Consider the following 15,358-nt stretch of genomic DNA (forward strand, 5'->3'; position numbering starts at 1 on the left):
GTTGATAGTTTCCCCTGCTGTGCAGAGCTTTTTAGTTTGCTATAGTCCTACTTGTTTATTTTTGCTTTTGTTGCCTTTGCTTTTGGTATCAAATCCAAAAAATCATACCCCGAGACGGATGTCAAGTAGCTTACTGCCTATGTTTTCTTACAGGAGTTTCCTGGTGTCAGGTCTTATGTTCAAGTTTTTTAACACATTTGAGTTGATTTTTGTGTATGGCATAAGTTAGTGGTCCAGTTTCATTCATGTTAAGCACGTGGCTGTCCAGTTTTCCCAACATCATTTGTGGAAGAGACTGTCCTTTCCCTGTTGTATATTCTTGGCCCCTTTGTTGTGAATTAATTGACCACATATGCATGGGTTTATTTTGGGGCTCTATTCTGTTCCACTGATCTATGTGTGTGTTTTTCTGCCAACACCATATTGTTTTGATTACTATAGCTTTGTAATATAGTTTGAAATCAGGAAGCATGATGCTTCCCACTTTGTTCTTCTCTCTCTAGATTGCTTTGGCTATTCGGGATCTTTAATGATTCTATACAAATTTTAGGATTGTTTGTTCTATTTCTGTAAGAAATGCCATTGGTATTTTGATAGGGATTGCACTGAATCTGTAGATTGCTTTGTGTAATATGGACATTTTAACAAGTTTTAATTCTTCCAATCTATGATCATGGAATATCCATTTATTTGTGAATGGATAAAGAAGATGTGGCACATATATATAATGGAATATTACTCAGCCATAAAAAGAAACAAAATTGAGTTATTTGTAGTGAGGTGGATGGACCTAGAATCTCACACAGAGTGAAGTCAGAAAGAGAAAAACAAATACTGTATGCTAACATATATATATATGGAATCTAAAAAAAAAAAAGGTTCTGAAGGACCTAGGGGCAGGACAGGAATAAAGATGCAGACGTAGAGAATGGACTTGAGGACACAGGGAGGGGGAAGGGTAAGCTGGGACGAAGTGAGAGAGTGGCATGGACTTATATATACTACCAAATGTAAAATAGATAGCTAGTGGGAAGCAGCTGCATAGCACAGGGAGATCAGCTCTGTGCTTTGTGTCCACCTAGAGGGGTGGGATAGGGAGGGTGGGAAGGAGACACAAGAGGGAGGAGATAGGATGATATATGTATATGTATAGCTGATTCACTTTGTTATAAAGCAGAAACTAACACACCATTGTAAAGCAATTATACTCCAATAAAGATGTTTAAAAATAAATAAAATAATTCTGAAAGAACATTCTTAGTATATAAAATATACAGTATTAAGATAATTTATTAAAGCTTATACAGATTAATAAGAAAAATATAAAACTCAGTAGCTAAATGGCAAAGAAGCATGACAAGGCAATTCCCAGAAGAGACTATAATTCATAAACATCATTAGAAATCAAAAGAATCACCAATTAAATGAGGAACCATTTCTTTAAATCTGCTAAATTAGCTTAACTTCTTTTACTAATATCCCATACTGGGAAGAGGACAATGCAACTGGCATTCTCATAAATTGCTAATGACCCTACAGGTAGAATTTGTTTTTGAAAAGCAGTTTGGCAGTGTGTACCAAAATCCATATAAAGTATCTCTATTCCTGTCCCAGTAATTTCACCTCTGGGAATTTATTTTAAATAAAAAACAAAGTATTGGGGAAAAATAAACATTTACACCAAAACATGCCTCACATTATTTTAGTAGCTATTTGGTAGTATCCAGATGTCCAACGGTAGGGAGATGCCTGAGTGAATCAGGATGCATTCACTCAGCAGTATTTCTACAAGTACTTGAAAAAGAGCAGTTGTAACAGCGGCAGTCGCATAAGGAAATGCCTTTGATGCAATGGGAAATGACAGCAGCATGTAAAACTGTCTGTAAGGTCTTTGTAACTGTTGTTTTAGATGTGCTCTAAGATATACACCAAAATGTTAGTATTGGCGTCTTAGTGGGCAGTAAAAGTTATAACCAATGTGTCTTAGAAAAAATAAACTCTTCTCTAGAAACTTACTTAAAACCTAAATGACAGCAATAAAGAAACTGACTCACTGTTCATCTTTCCACAAAAGAGCTTTGAAGGTACAATCGTGTGGGAGAGCCAAGACCTCCAAGGCCTTGTGTCAAGAAATCTCCACAAAGTGACAGTCAATGATGGGGGAGGAGTTCTCAGAGTCATCACAGTAAGTCGTTCATTTTTTAAAGGTTGTTTAGCACACTATAGCATTTTTTAATATGTATAAGTGTTTTTAAGTTTACTTTTACATCAACTCATATGGAACAATGAATCTTACGTATTTTAGAACATATACACTAGAAAATGTTGAGGCACCACATAGTAAAGATGAAAAGCTCAAATGTTCTATGATTTTGTAACTTCAACCTTAGTGAATATATAGTTTTGCCTAAGTCTAGTGCATTTTAGAAAGTGCGATGTTTTATTTCTTCATAGTTTTTAAGTTAATGTTCTTTTAAGTTCACTTACTCTATAGTATTCAGAATATTCACTATCTCACCTTGATAGTATGATGTGAGTTACAATACTATAGATAAAAGTATTAGAAAGTAAGGTTGAGTATTCACTTTCATTTATGTTTTTGGGATTTGTGACTTTTATTTTTCATTTACCAAATTTTCTTAAAATTTGAAGCAGTTTGACAATAAAATTCTCAAAGTGTAGGATGAAAAAGAAGGTGTAGGCAAACTTAAAATGGTGAACTTTAAGTAAACAAGTGGTACATGTGCTGCTGTCACACAGAATTGATGCTCTGATCTCATGATTAGGAAAGCACTTGGCATTTAAGGTCACAAGCTTAGTACATTCCATTAAATATTAACCTTATTCACGTAAATTAATCCCTGAATTTGAAATGAAAATCATGTGGTTTGTTATTACATGTTCAGAAAACATCTGCTGCACACTTCTGAGCCAGGCACAGTCATGGGCAAAACAGGCCCATTACTGGCCCACAGTGGAATTTATAGTCCAGTGAGGGGAAAAGACACTAGACAGATAGACCCACAAATTCATGTGTAATTACAACCTTAGCCTTGTAGGCCATGTATCAGATTTCATCCTTGATTATGAAAAGTCCTTTATTTAAGATACAGTGTTTTAAGGATTTATAGTTTTTTTTCTTTCCTTATTTTCAAAGCAAGTGCCTTTAATATCTTGCCTCCTCTTCTGTGTATGAAACTTAAAAATATCCAGAACATGCCAGAATTCTATACTGCTCAGTTGGTTACACAAAAGGAAATCAGTTTACTTCTGAATTGAGGGCTAGATTTAAATGTAAAGACTCAAGTGATCTGCTCTGGGGGTGAATATGGTTTTGGAGGGCAGTGATGGCTTAAACACTCAGCTAACCTAAGAAAAAGTCAGATAACTTAGTAGCCTATTCTAAGAAACCCATGTAGAGCTGGAAGTTTTCCTAAGTCTTGCTGCCTTGCCAGCAAGTAATCATGTCAGAAAAATTTTAAAGACAAAATAAAAGCCAAGCTGTGACCTTTTAGACAAGTTAATAAACATAAGGTACTGTTAAGTACTAAACAAGCCAAAACAGTATAGATTGTACAATTTTAAAAAAAGTGTGCAATCTTTTGTAGACGTACAAGGTTGGAATCTGTAGCGCTCACCTTTAGAGATTTCCTCTACATTCAGCTACAAACCATATTCTGAATTGAATGGCGATTTTCCCACAGTCACTGCAGAACACTGTCTCTCTACTGGCCTTATTAAAACATTGCTTTGTACAGGGACAGCTCTGCTAGAAGGATCTGTTCAAAGAGGACTACCCAGGCAGTAAGCCCTCTTGACCACCCATCAAGAAGAAACGCTGTAAACATGCTGAGGCGTGGCTGTGACAATCCCATCCAGCCCGCAGCAGCTGGATCGCTGGTAGGGTGTTAAGTTGGGGTGGAACACACAGAGGTGAGGTCCCTCACTTTGAGTAAGGGCCTGCGGTAACCTGTGAGGTAAAAGAGGTAAATCTCGTAATAACCAAAGATGCTCCACACCTTAGTGGTAGAAGGGGCTGTTGTTGGCTGTTGGTACAGTGGGCACCTTCAGCAGCATCAGTAGTCAGTATGGCTCGGGCTGAACTGTTTGCTTAGAGGGCTTGTCTGCCTGATAGCTGTCACTTTGAAATGTGCTTGGGTGTATTTGAACTCACGGGCATTTTCAATCTACACGAAATCAGAGGTGGTTATAATTTTTTTTAAGTGGTGGAGTTCGGATGTAAAAGAAAATTGGTCTTGGTAATAGTGTTGGTAGCTAGTTCAAGAATACGTGATTCTATGTAGGCTGGAATTCTGAACACTAATCCGTAGATTACTGTGTGTACCTGATCTTGGACATTGGAATTAGACGACAAAACTAGAATGCTGATGTCATCCTGACAGCCTAAGTCTAGTGCATCAGCATCTTAGATGGATTTATGTGCTGTGGCGTCACATTATGAATTGTGCCCAATCAGTTTTCAAATATAAGAAATGTGTTCTTAGTAATAAAACACCAAGCACTTCTATTCTGGTTTCTTTCAGGCTGGGGAGGGTGCCTTGCCTCATGAATTCATGGAAGGTGTGGAGGGAGTTGCAGGTGGCTTTATTTATACTATTCAGGGTAAGTCAACTGGTTAAAAGTTGAAAAACATACTGAATCTCACCTACCTCATCTTCATACTTTTGACATCAAAGCTAATCTTTTTTTTTTTTTTGGTCATTAAAAATAGTAGCTCTATTGCTACCTAATTCACATACCATATACTTAACCCTTTTAAAGTATGTGATTCAATGGCTTTCAATACATTCAGAGTTCTGCAGCCCTCTCCACCACCCCAAAAAGAAGTGGCTGTGTTTGTCTTCTTGAGTGATGCTCCTGAAAATATCCACATCAATGAATCCTGTATCAGTGATCTCTAAGAAAAGCTGTTGTTGATGGGGTTGCTCTTGGTCACTTGTCCTGATCATCACCTACGGAACAAAGGTGCCTAGTAGTGCATCATCTGGCTTCTGAAATCTCTGCAGATCATGGATTCCTATAAAAGAATTAGGATACAGCTTCCCTGAAGGCACACAGTGACTTGGGGAAAGCAGAGGCCATATTCTGAGAGGCAGGTCTTCAGAGGTCTCCCTTAATAGTGCAGGGTTGAGGATGGGGCAGTCCCCTCTGAGGCCACTACAGGTAGTCTGAAGATGTGAATGGGCTGTGGCTTTTTTCAATTTCTAGCATCTTTATTTATACAGTGTTTCCTCATAGAAGTATTTCTATTCTTACATCACCCCTAAGGGTAGGCTGGAATAGGTACACAGGTTTTACCCACAAACCTGCCATTAAAAATAGAGATTTAAAATTTACTGATCCTTAATTTTAGTCCAGAGATTTTTCATAAAACTGTGAGACCACTCTGCTAGGGAAGGTATGGACTTAGCTCACAGAGGCTAATGGCTTAGCCCTGGGGAGGACTCGGATCGGGTGGTCAGGCCAGTTTCTTAAGCAGCTCACACTGGGGGGCCGGGAACAGGTGTTACACACCATCTGACTTCATGTCTAGCGACTTCCTTTCTTTTGCCAGTTAACTCATGTATGTACCATCAAGAGTCTTTAAAAACTTGAGGGGCCCTTGAGACTTCTGGCACTAAACTTCTACAAGGAGCAACTACTGTACCCTAAACAACTGTTTGTCTTAAGTTTTCTCCCACTGAGGCTAAAGGATTAAGGTTGGGTGAGGAAAATTCCTTTCAAACAAGAGAGAAATAACTCAAGTGTTAGGCTAAAGGAATTAAAATGAATAGATTTTTCTTCTCATGTACTGGATATATCTGAAAATCTGACTATAATTTTTTAAAATCTGAGGATCTACGTGCTGTTCAGAAGAATCACATGGTACACAAATTCTCAAATTTTGTTGGGCAGTAGCATCTCTGGCTGGGCCCTACCTCAAGCCTACAGAGTTAAAAATCTTCAGGATTGGAGCTCAGATACCTGTACTTTAATAAGCTCCCTAGATGGGTTTGATGCCTCCAAAGTTTGAGAGGCTGTAAACCACATGATTCTTGTAAATGGCACCTAGACAGATGATCAGATTTAAAACACACACAGAGGGACTTCCCTGGTGGTGCAGTGGTTAAGAATCCGCCTGCCAGCGCAGGGGACATGGGTTCGAGCCCTGGTCCGGGAAGATCCCACATGCTGCAGAGCAACTAAGCCCGTGCGCCACAACTACTGAGCCTGCGCTCTAGAGCCCGCGAGCCACAACTACTAAGCCCACGTGCCACAGGTACTGAAGCCCACGCCCCTAGAGCCCGTGCTCTGCAACAAGAGAGGCCACCACAATGAGAAGCCCGCGCACCACAATGAAGAGTAGCCCCCACTCACCACAACTAGAGAAAGTCTGTGTGCAGCAACAAAGACCCAACGCAGCCAAAAAAAACCCCAACACACACACAGATATATTACTTTATTACTTTATACTCATATTTTTCAGATATATGGAGAATAAACCAACATGTACAATTTGTTAATGAAAAAGCCTGTATTTCTGCTCTTATCATCCATTCCTATTGCTGCAATTTTATAACACTTTCACCTTCGTTCAGGTGTTAAATTGTGTATTATCCTTATCTTTAAAGTGAAAGGACGTTAGAGGAGAGTGTAAGAGTTGAATGGGACCCGAGGTTATTTAGGCCTGTGTTTTTCAAAGGGTTGTTTGTGGTCCACCTGCATCAAAGTTACAGGAAGTCACAGGTTAGAAATACAGGTTCCTGGGCTCTACCCCAGACCTGCTGGATCTTTAGGCTTGGGGCCTAGGAATCTGTATTTCAGTAAACAATCCTGAGAACCACAGACGTAGTCCAGCTCCTCCTTTTACAGATAAGAATGCCAAGGCCCAGAAACGTGTGACTCGTCCAGTACCTCACCGACAGTGGCAGAGGTAGAAATCAGACACAGGCCCTCAGCCCCCACGCCCAGTCTTGCTGTTTGCAGTCACAGAGAGCGGAGGGCTGGATTACGTCTCAGTTTCTCTCCCCCACCCCTCAGTCACTCACTTGTTTAGTTTTCAGAAGTTTTCTAATTTGAGACAGCTGAGAAAATCCTGCGCTAGTGATAGGATTGCTGCCTTATTTGAGGACAGTCCCTGCAGAGATGTGACAAACGATCCATTAGCTTGTGAGGTGGTAATTAAAATGTCTTTTAAGCACATTGGTCATAAGTTTTATTATAAAATATAAATAAACCAAAAATAGAGAGTGCTATAAGAAACACCCATGTACTTGTTGCTCAGAATTAACAGATGTTTGCATTTTGTCATATTTGCTTCCTTTCTTTGTTTTCAGAGAAATAAGGCATTACAGATACAGTTGAAGCCCCTTCCCTCCCAGTACTTCCTACCCCGTTCCTCTCCCTTCCCCTTGGACAGGAGACCACTGTCCTGAAACGCATGTGTACCCTTCCCATTCTTATTTTTCTACTTTCTACTACATGCATGTGTATACAACTTTTAATAACATACAGTTTTGTTTTGTTTTGTTTTTTGCGGTACGCGGGCCTCTCACTGTTGTGGCCTCTCCCGTTGCGGAGCACAGGCTCTGGACGCACAGGCTCAGCGGCCATGGCTCACGGGCCCAGCCGCTCCGTGGCATGTGGGATCTTCCCGGACTGGGGCACGAACCCGTGTCCCCTGCATCGGCAGGCGGGCTCTCAACCACTGCGCCACCAGGGAAGCCCGACATACAGTTTTGATTAAAGTATTTTATAATTTATACCTGTGGTATCACATTGTATATATCAATTGGCAAGATACTTTTTCTCACTCAGCATTATTTTTTAGTGCCATTCCTCTTAACATCCAAGATCAGGTTAATTTTTTTCTTAATTTATTTTACTGAAGTATAGTTGATTTACAGTGTTGTTAGTTTCTACTGTACAGCAAACCAATTCAGTTATATATATATATATATATATATATATACACACACACACACACACACACATATATATATATATATACACACACACACACACACACATTCTTTTCCCCATTCCTTTCCATTATGTTTCATCACATATAGTTCCCTGAATATAGTTCCCTGTGCTCTACAGTAGGACCTTGTTGTTTATCCATCCTATAGATAATAGTTCTCATCTGCTAATCCCAAACTCTCAATCCATCCCCTCTTCCCCACCCCCCCAGCCTTGGCAACCACAAGTCTGTTTGTTCTGTGTCTGTGAATCTGTTTCCGTTCTGTAGATGAGTTCATTTGTGTCATATTTTAGATTCCACATATAAGTGATACCATATCATATGGTATTTGTCTTTCTCTTTCTGATTTACTTAATATGATCATCTCTAGTTCCATCCATGTTGCTGCAAATGGCATTTCATTCTTTTTTATGGCTGAGTAATATTCCTCTGTGTGTGTGTACACACACACACACCCCCCACATCTTCTTTATCCATTCATCTGTTGATGGACATTTAGGTCGTTTCCACGTCTTGGCTGTTGTAAATAGTGCTGCTATGCAGGTTAATTTTTTTAACTGCTGTATTCCATTATGTGAACATACCACAGTTTAACCATTGTCCTATTGGTGGGTATTTAGGCTGGTTCCATTTTTTCACTGTCACAAACAATGCTGCCATAAATACCCTTGTGAGTGTGTAAAATAATGTCTCTGGGGATATATCTACAAGTGAACTTAGCGAGTCAAACAGTGCACACATCTTCCGCCTAACTAGGTATTGCTGAATTGTTCCCTGCAGTGAGTGTAGCCCTTTATTCTCCCACCAGCAATGTGTGGGCGTTGCCATTTCCCTACCTCAGAGTTCCTAACTGTGTTGTTAGGTTACCTTGGGAGGAGGGTTAATGCAATAATGTTACAAGTTCTGGGTCTTAAGTTTGCAATAGCCTTTTTCTTCAGCTCTCTTTTTCCTTCTTAGAAGGTGATGCTCTCTTAAAAAATCTTCATTCTCGCCCTCGAAGACTTCTTGATCATATAAGTAATCTCCACGAGGAGGATGCCTTACTGAAGGAGGAGAGCGGCCTCTATGATGATATTGTGTTTGTGGATGTTGTTGACACTTATCGAAACGTTCCTGCAAAATTACTGAACTTCTATAAATGGTAGGTTATAAAAATGTTGGGTAGGTATTGTTTTATTTTTCTTTTGATGTAGAAACAATTTATCAACATCAAATCACTGAGAGTTTTTAAAAAACACACAAACCTAAGAGCACTGTGCACCTGGGATGTGATCTGTTGTATCCTGGTTCTTTTTGAGGACTGATCTTCTAAAATGCTGCTGCTTTATTATTTCGATGAACTGATCCATAATGTGAACACTATTAATGTATAAAAAACAAGGCAAAAGCTGATTCACTTTGAGTCATTCCTACTTGCATAGTTGTCTTGAGCCAACATTAGGTGAAAATCAGTGAGTTTGAAAATGGCCTATCTTCAGGCATTTTCATACCCACACACCTATATCCCCCATTTACACCCAGGTTACTGATCTGAATTCCATTCAGCTGAACATCCACATTATATTTCCGTTCTCTCCTCCAACCCATTTAAAAACTACCTGCCCTAATTCCAGAAGCTTTAATAAGACGAAATTCAGCAACCCTTATAGTCTACCATATTGTTAACTTCCCAGACCCTCCAGTATTTCTCGGATCTTGGTTGTAACTCCTACTTTTATTATAATACCACCAATAATAATATACTATAACAGTGACTCTTCTTAATACATGTAGTTGTTAATATTATTAAGTTACTCTAGGGTCCCATAACTTGCTGTGAGCCCCCTGATACTGTCTGCCCTGACTGTAGAACTGAAACCTTCTCTCTCTGTCTAGACCAAACCCATAAAGTATATTCACGTCTTTGTCTTTTCTTTTTTGAAACTTTATCAGGGAACTTGTTGCTCGGTGAGCCCCAGAGCCTGTCCCTTCTTTTCTTCTGTTTTGCCCTGAGCAGAATGGGAAATCATCAATCCTTTATGGATATAGTTCCCTGGTCCTGAGGGGTAGACAGTTTAATTTATGGGTGGTAGTTTCATAGCTGGGGCAAGTCAGTGTAATCCTGGAGTCATCTTGTGGGTAGAGGGCAGATATAAATGCAAGCTGGAAATGTGGGTATGCCTAGAATACCAGGATTAAGTTTGACAGCTGTACTAAGAGAAAGAACCTTCTTTTAGCTCAAGGTCACCAATGGGGTTCCTGTTATGGGTCGGCCGGCCAAGGCGAGAGCGAGGATGTAAAGAGGTGGAGTGGGAATGGGGGTCCAGGCAGTGGGAGATCAGGACTGCCGAGTTCTAGGGCTTTCTATAGGGAGCTGACTCCCAGTTGTGGAAGTTCAATTTGGTCTAATTACTTACTTCAGTTTAAGTTTTGTCTCTTCTACTACTAGCGTATCTCTGTGATCTTGGCCTCTCTCCGTAGTCTCTCTGCCGCTGTCTGTTCTGGGCCATCATGTGCACCTGGAACGCTGCAGTGACCTTCTGACAGGCTGTACGTCCAGACCCGCTTCCTAGTAGCCCATCCCCCCATCTACCCTCCACATCGTAAATGACATCTTTATTTTTCATTCATCTCTATTCAGGTGATCCATCAGTGACCTCAGTGTCCTTTATCACAAAAGTTTATTTCTAATTAGCAAATATTATGTATGGCCTATGCTATTAACTAGAAATGAACTTTAGAAACGTAGGGTTATGCTTTTTGTTGTGGACCCATTGTTAAATTCACCATTTTGTGGCCTAATGAAACTTTCTCCAGATTTCTTTAATTCAAATTTCTGTCTTCTGACTGGTTCCCTCGCAAGACTCTGGGTAAAAGAGGTACAGGGATTGGCAGTGTGAAATCAAAGAGTCAATTTTGTTTCTAGTTGCCATTATATATTTTCTTAATGTCTAGATAAATGAAATCACCCTCTTGTGCCTTCCAGAAGGTCATTTGTAATAGCTGAATTACTGGAAATCGTTTCCAAGGGAAAATGTACTTCAGTGTTATAACTCAGCTTTTTAAATACCGTAAAATACCTGAGTGTACTATCAATAGCAGCATGGAACGCATTCGGTTGTACGACGGTGTTCTGTGTGAGAGGCCAGGTGTGGCATCTGTCCCCTCATCTGCGTGGCCCTCTCATTAAGAACGCAAGGGGCAAGGTTCAGATGCTTAATAGGTATGCTGGCCTGACCTGGGCAAGGCCTAAGAAGCATTTGTTTGATTATATATTCTACTTAAGCCAGATCTTTTTTTCATTGTATTCTTTCTTCTTCCTTTATACCTTTTAAAATTGGCGTGGCACCTCTCTGTTTTACCCCTTTGTTAATATTAAGTGAGGACTGCAGCTGGCAGCAGCGATGTTCTGTTAGAGCAGATGCTCCCAATATTGGATGGATAAAAGCTGGACGAGCATACAGATAGTACAGGGCCAGTTTTCATTAAGATGTTAGCAGTGTCACCACATTGGTGTTGCTTTGTTTCCTCGTATGGACGCCCTGACTTTCATATCCCCCCTTTCGCCAACAGGACTGTGGAAACAACCAGCTTTGATCTGTTGCTAAAGACGGATGACGACTGTTACATAGACTTGGAAGCTGTATTTAATAGAATCGCCCTTAAGAATCTGGATGGGCCTAATTTTTGGTGGGGAAAGTAAGTTAAACATTGTTAGGCCATTGGCGTTCATTTCATGTACTAAGCATATGTTAATTTAGAATGAAATATACAAGTCACTTATCATAAGAAAAATGTGGTTGAGATAGGAAATTTCCCTATTAGGCCCCTGGGTCACTATATTTTATTAATCTACAATTAGAGGGGAAGAAATTCTCTTAAATGGAAAACCTCAGGCTAATGTAATAAAGGAGGGAAAATGATGTGGCTTTTATCTCATGCCCTACATATTAAGTGCTACTCAAATTAGAAGCTGCTGTACATTAGAATAAATTTTTGACATTTCTGAAACCATTTTCTATGTGTCTTTAGGAATGCAATAGGGATTGGTGATTTATTTTTCATTTATTTATTTTTAATATATCTACACAAGATGATTCAGAAACTCCATAAATACAACTTGGAGAGAATTCAACATATTGGTCTTTTATATAAAACACCACTAGATAAATAATTCCTGTCCTTAGACGAAAACAATAATCTCTCATTCTTCTTTCCTTGCTTCTACAGCTTATTTCTTTGTAGTGATAATTAAGCACTCAAGCTTAACTAGTGGTAGGATACGTGTCAGAGCAACACAAAGAAGCCAACTCATGTTGCATGTCAGTTTCAGATTGAATTGGGCTGTTGACCGAACCGGGAAGTGGCAGGAGCTGGAGTACCCCAGTCTCGCTTATCCCGCCTTTGCGTGCGGGTCAGGGTATGTCATCTCCAGGGACATCGTCCACTGGCTGGCTGGCAACTCGGGGAGATTAAAGACCTACCAGGTAATTAAGGATTTCTGACCTAAGAGTACACTCACCAAACAAGTTTTATCCCACTCAGTATTCCATCATTAAAAGCACAGCCAACTGATCTTGGGGAAAGGCATGTTATTCATTCTAGATAGGAGTCAGCCCTTAAAGGTTAGGGATACACTCCTATCCCTCAAATCTTGGCTCTAAATTCTATTCCTAAATCTTTGAGCCTTGTGTTATGTTTTCAGCCTATATTTAAAGGTATAGTCCCTAAAGGAATGTAAAGATTTATATTCATAAGAAGGAAGACTAAGCAAGCTTAAGACTAAGCTTGTTTTTTTGCTGATTCTGAAATGGCAAATCAATCAATCAATCAATCTCTGCCCGGTTCTTAGATCCAGTGTATCTTTCATACCATTAGTGCTGGAAGTTTAAGGTCCACGAGAAGAGGGACTGGCTGCTTACTTAGTGTGTATAGTCATACTTCATTGTGGTGTGTGTGCTTCATGTTAATGGCAGGTAGCTTTTACTTCGTGTATCAGTGTTATAATACATCCTCAGCATTGCATATTAGAATAATCACAAAACAAAGAAGTAGAAAGATTACGTACGGGAATGGGTGTGGCATTGTCTTTACAGATGAAATAGCATTTAAATTTTTACATTTTAAACTTTATGGGGCCTGTGTAGGGTGAAGATGTAAGCATGGGCATTTGGATGGCAGCCATAGGACCTAGAAGATATCAGGTAAGCAAGCCTGAGTGGGGCTGGCCTCTGAGTTCTGAAGAGTTCAGCGAGGTTTCTCTATCAAACCTTGGGCAGAACAGTGAACGGAACGTCTTCTGGCATCATAACTGTGCTCTTGATCTAATTCACAATAATCTGCCTAGATCTCACACAATATTTTTCTGAGTCTAAACCAAAAGGAAATGTTTTGAATGGAAGTTCTACTCACAATGAATTGAGTTTTTCTACGTTTGATCAGAAATTCTTTGTAGCTTTAAAACGTAGAAGATCAGCTGACTTCAGATTCTGGCAGTGAGGTGGCCCTGCAGAATGTGACTCCAGCTACACCCACCTAAGCGTGGGCTACGGTGCCAGGTGCTCAGGGGAGACTCTCCGTCCCACCCGTCCAGGGCCAGGGTGGAGACAGACAGGCCTTCTCTGTTTCCTTTAATACCCCTGGAGGCTCTTGGCTCCCAGGGGCACAGGGCTCTGTAGGAAGGAGTGGTAGTCTCCTGTCCCCAGGTATGGCCTGTACAAGGCACACGCTGACTCCAGGCCCTTCTACTCTCCAGTTTCCTCGCCTTTGCCACCAGTTCAGCCATCCTTTAAAAAGACATTTTTTATTATATCCCTCCTTTTTATGTTCTCAAATTGAGTGGGATCTGTATTCTGCTATATTGCTGGAAACAGAAGCCAGTCCACAGAGCTGGGAAGTAGGCTGGTGGGTGAAAACTTGGACTCTGAGTCTGGCAAGACTCCATTTCGATCCTTCCTTCTCAGCCTACCAGCATGAACTTCACTGTGACCTTGAGCAAGTTTCTTCACTCTTAGTTTGTTTTTCATTTTTAAAAAGGAAATAATTCCTACCTCACAGGGTTATTGTGAGAATTAAATTGGATAACATTTATAAACCGCTTGGTATTGTCCCCCGAATATTGTAACCATTCCCTCAGTACTTGCTGTTGTTCGTAATGCTATTTGGCCACCTCTTCTCCAGTAGCAGATAGGAAACTCTGCATTTGTGGTTTCCTCACCCTCTCTTCATAGCACTGTTTCTTTATTCCATAGCCTCAGGGTCACCGGTGTGTGCTTTTCCTACACCCCACAAGCTGAGTGGGTTCACACATGCACTTGTCTTTGAAATAACTTCAGCCTCACTGGGATCTGGAAGCTCCTGTATGCGCGCTTTCTGTCTGTCTTCCAGCAGGGTGTGTCAGGGCTCCCAAATCAGCTTTTGTTTCATTTTTCAACAGGACAGCCTGTGGCTGTGTGAGAAGACCTGTGAAACAGGAATGCTGTCTTCCCCTCAGTATTCTCCGCAAGAACTAACACAGCTGTGGAAACTGAAGGAGTTTTGCGGTGATCCTTGTCGGTGTGAAGCAAGAGGATGATGAGGTCAATTCGCAGTGTTTAAGGTCAGGGTGGGCGAATGGTAATCTGAGCGGAAGTCTGAGGAAAGCCCAAGGTTTGGCCGCAGATTATATGGTCTTTCAGGATAGTTCTTGGCTGGCACCTTCATGGGTCACCAATGTGGTATTTCTTAACATTTGCACAAAATTTCCTTTTTAAAAATCAACAGATACTGTAGTGTAATAAAACATTTACTTACATATTGGAAGATGATTTGAAAGATACCAAATTGTTTATAAAAGAAAAAAATATTTCCAAGTCCTAGTGCATCATTTCTGTTAGTAATTTATTACCTATCAATCATTTTTGGTTAAAACTTGGCCTAGTTCAGAAATCTTGAGTAGTAACTGGAAGTTTGAATTTCAGCCTGGATTGCAGAATAGCTCTGGATAGCGTAAGCAGGATAATTAAGGGCCAAAAATAACTCACAGAAATGCTGTGTGATCTGTGATCACATATGAGCAGTGGTCACTGATACCAAAGTCAGGGGTTTCTGGAAATCATGTCAGATTTTGTGGCTCTCTGAATGAAGTGGGCAACTTGAAAAGGAACCAATGTAATGCTGAGTTTTGGGCCTTGGTTTTAAAGTTCATTTATTAAGTGGACTAATTCCATCCAAGTTTCCTTTTGCCCTTTAACATAAATCCTGAAGATCACAGCTTAGTACCCCTATTTTTTTAAAGTGCTAAAATTTTGTGAATATAAGTAAAATCAAACAAACACCTCTCAGGGTTTTAATGCCATAGGAGAAGGACAGTTCTAAATCCTTGGCATTGAAAGCATCTTGATTTTCTTCCTTTCA

The 15,358-nt window shown here is 40.2% G+C and overlaps 1 protein-coding gene across 1 annotated transcript in view; it reads left to right on the forward strand.

Moving 5' to 3' along the window:
* The window catches only part of B3GALNT2 (beta-1,3-N-acetylgalactosaminyltransferase 2), a gene marked incomplete at both ends in the record, with an annotated part of 62,874 nt that extends 48,337 nt beyond the window's left edge, over positions 1 to 14,537 (forward strand). Inside the window, 7 exon segments of the mRNA XM_079697596.1 lie at positions 2,075 to 2,185; positions 4,545 to 4,623; positions 8,942 to 9,125; positions 11,537 to 11,662; positions 12,291 to 12,450; positions 13,111 to 13,167; positions 14,400 to 14,537. Coding sequence (XP_079553722.1) covers positions 2,075 to 2,185; positions 4,545 to 4,623; positions 8,942 to 9,125; positions 11,537 to 11,662; positions 12,291 to 12,450; positions 13,111 to 13,167; positions 14,400 to 14,537 — 855 coding nt within the window.
* Positions 14,538 to 15,358: the final 821 nt, after the last annotated feature.

This window comes from Hyperoodon ampullatus (genome assembly GCF_949752795.1).
Source record: "Hyperoodon ampullatus genome assembly, chromosome: 1".
NCBI lineage: Eukaryota > Metazoa > Chordata > Mammalia > Artiodactyla > Ziphiidae > Hyperoodon > Hyperoodon ampullatus.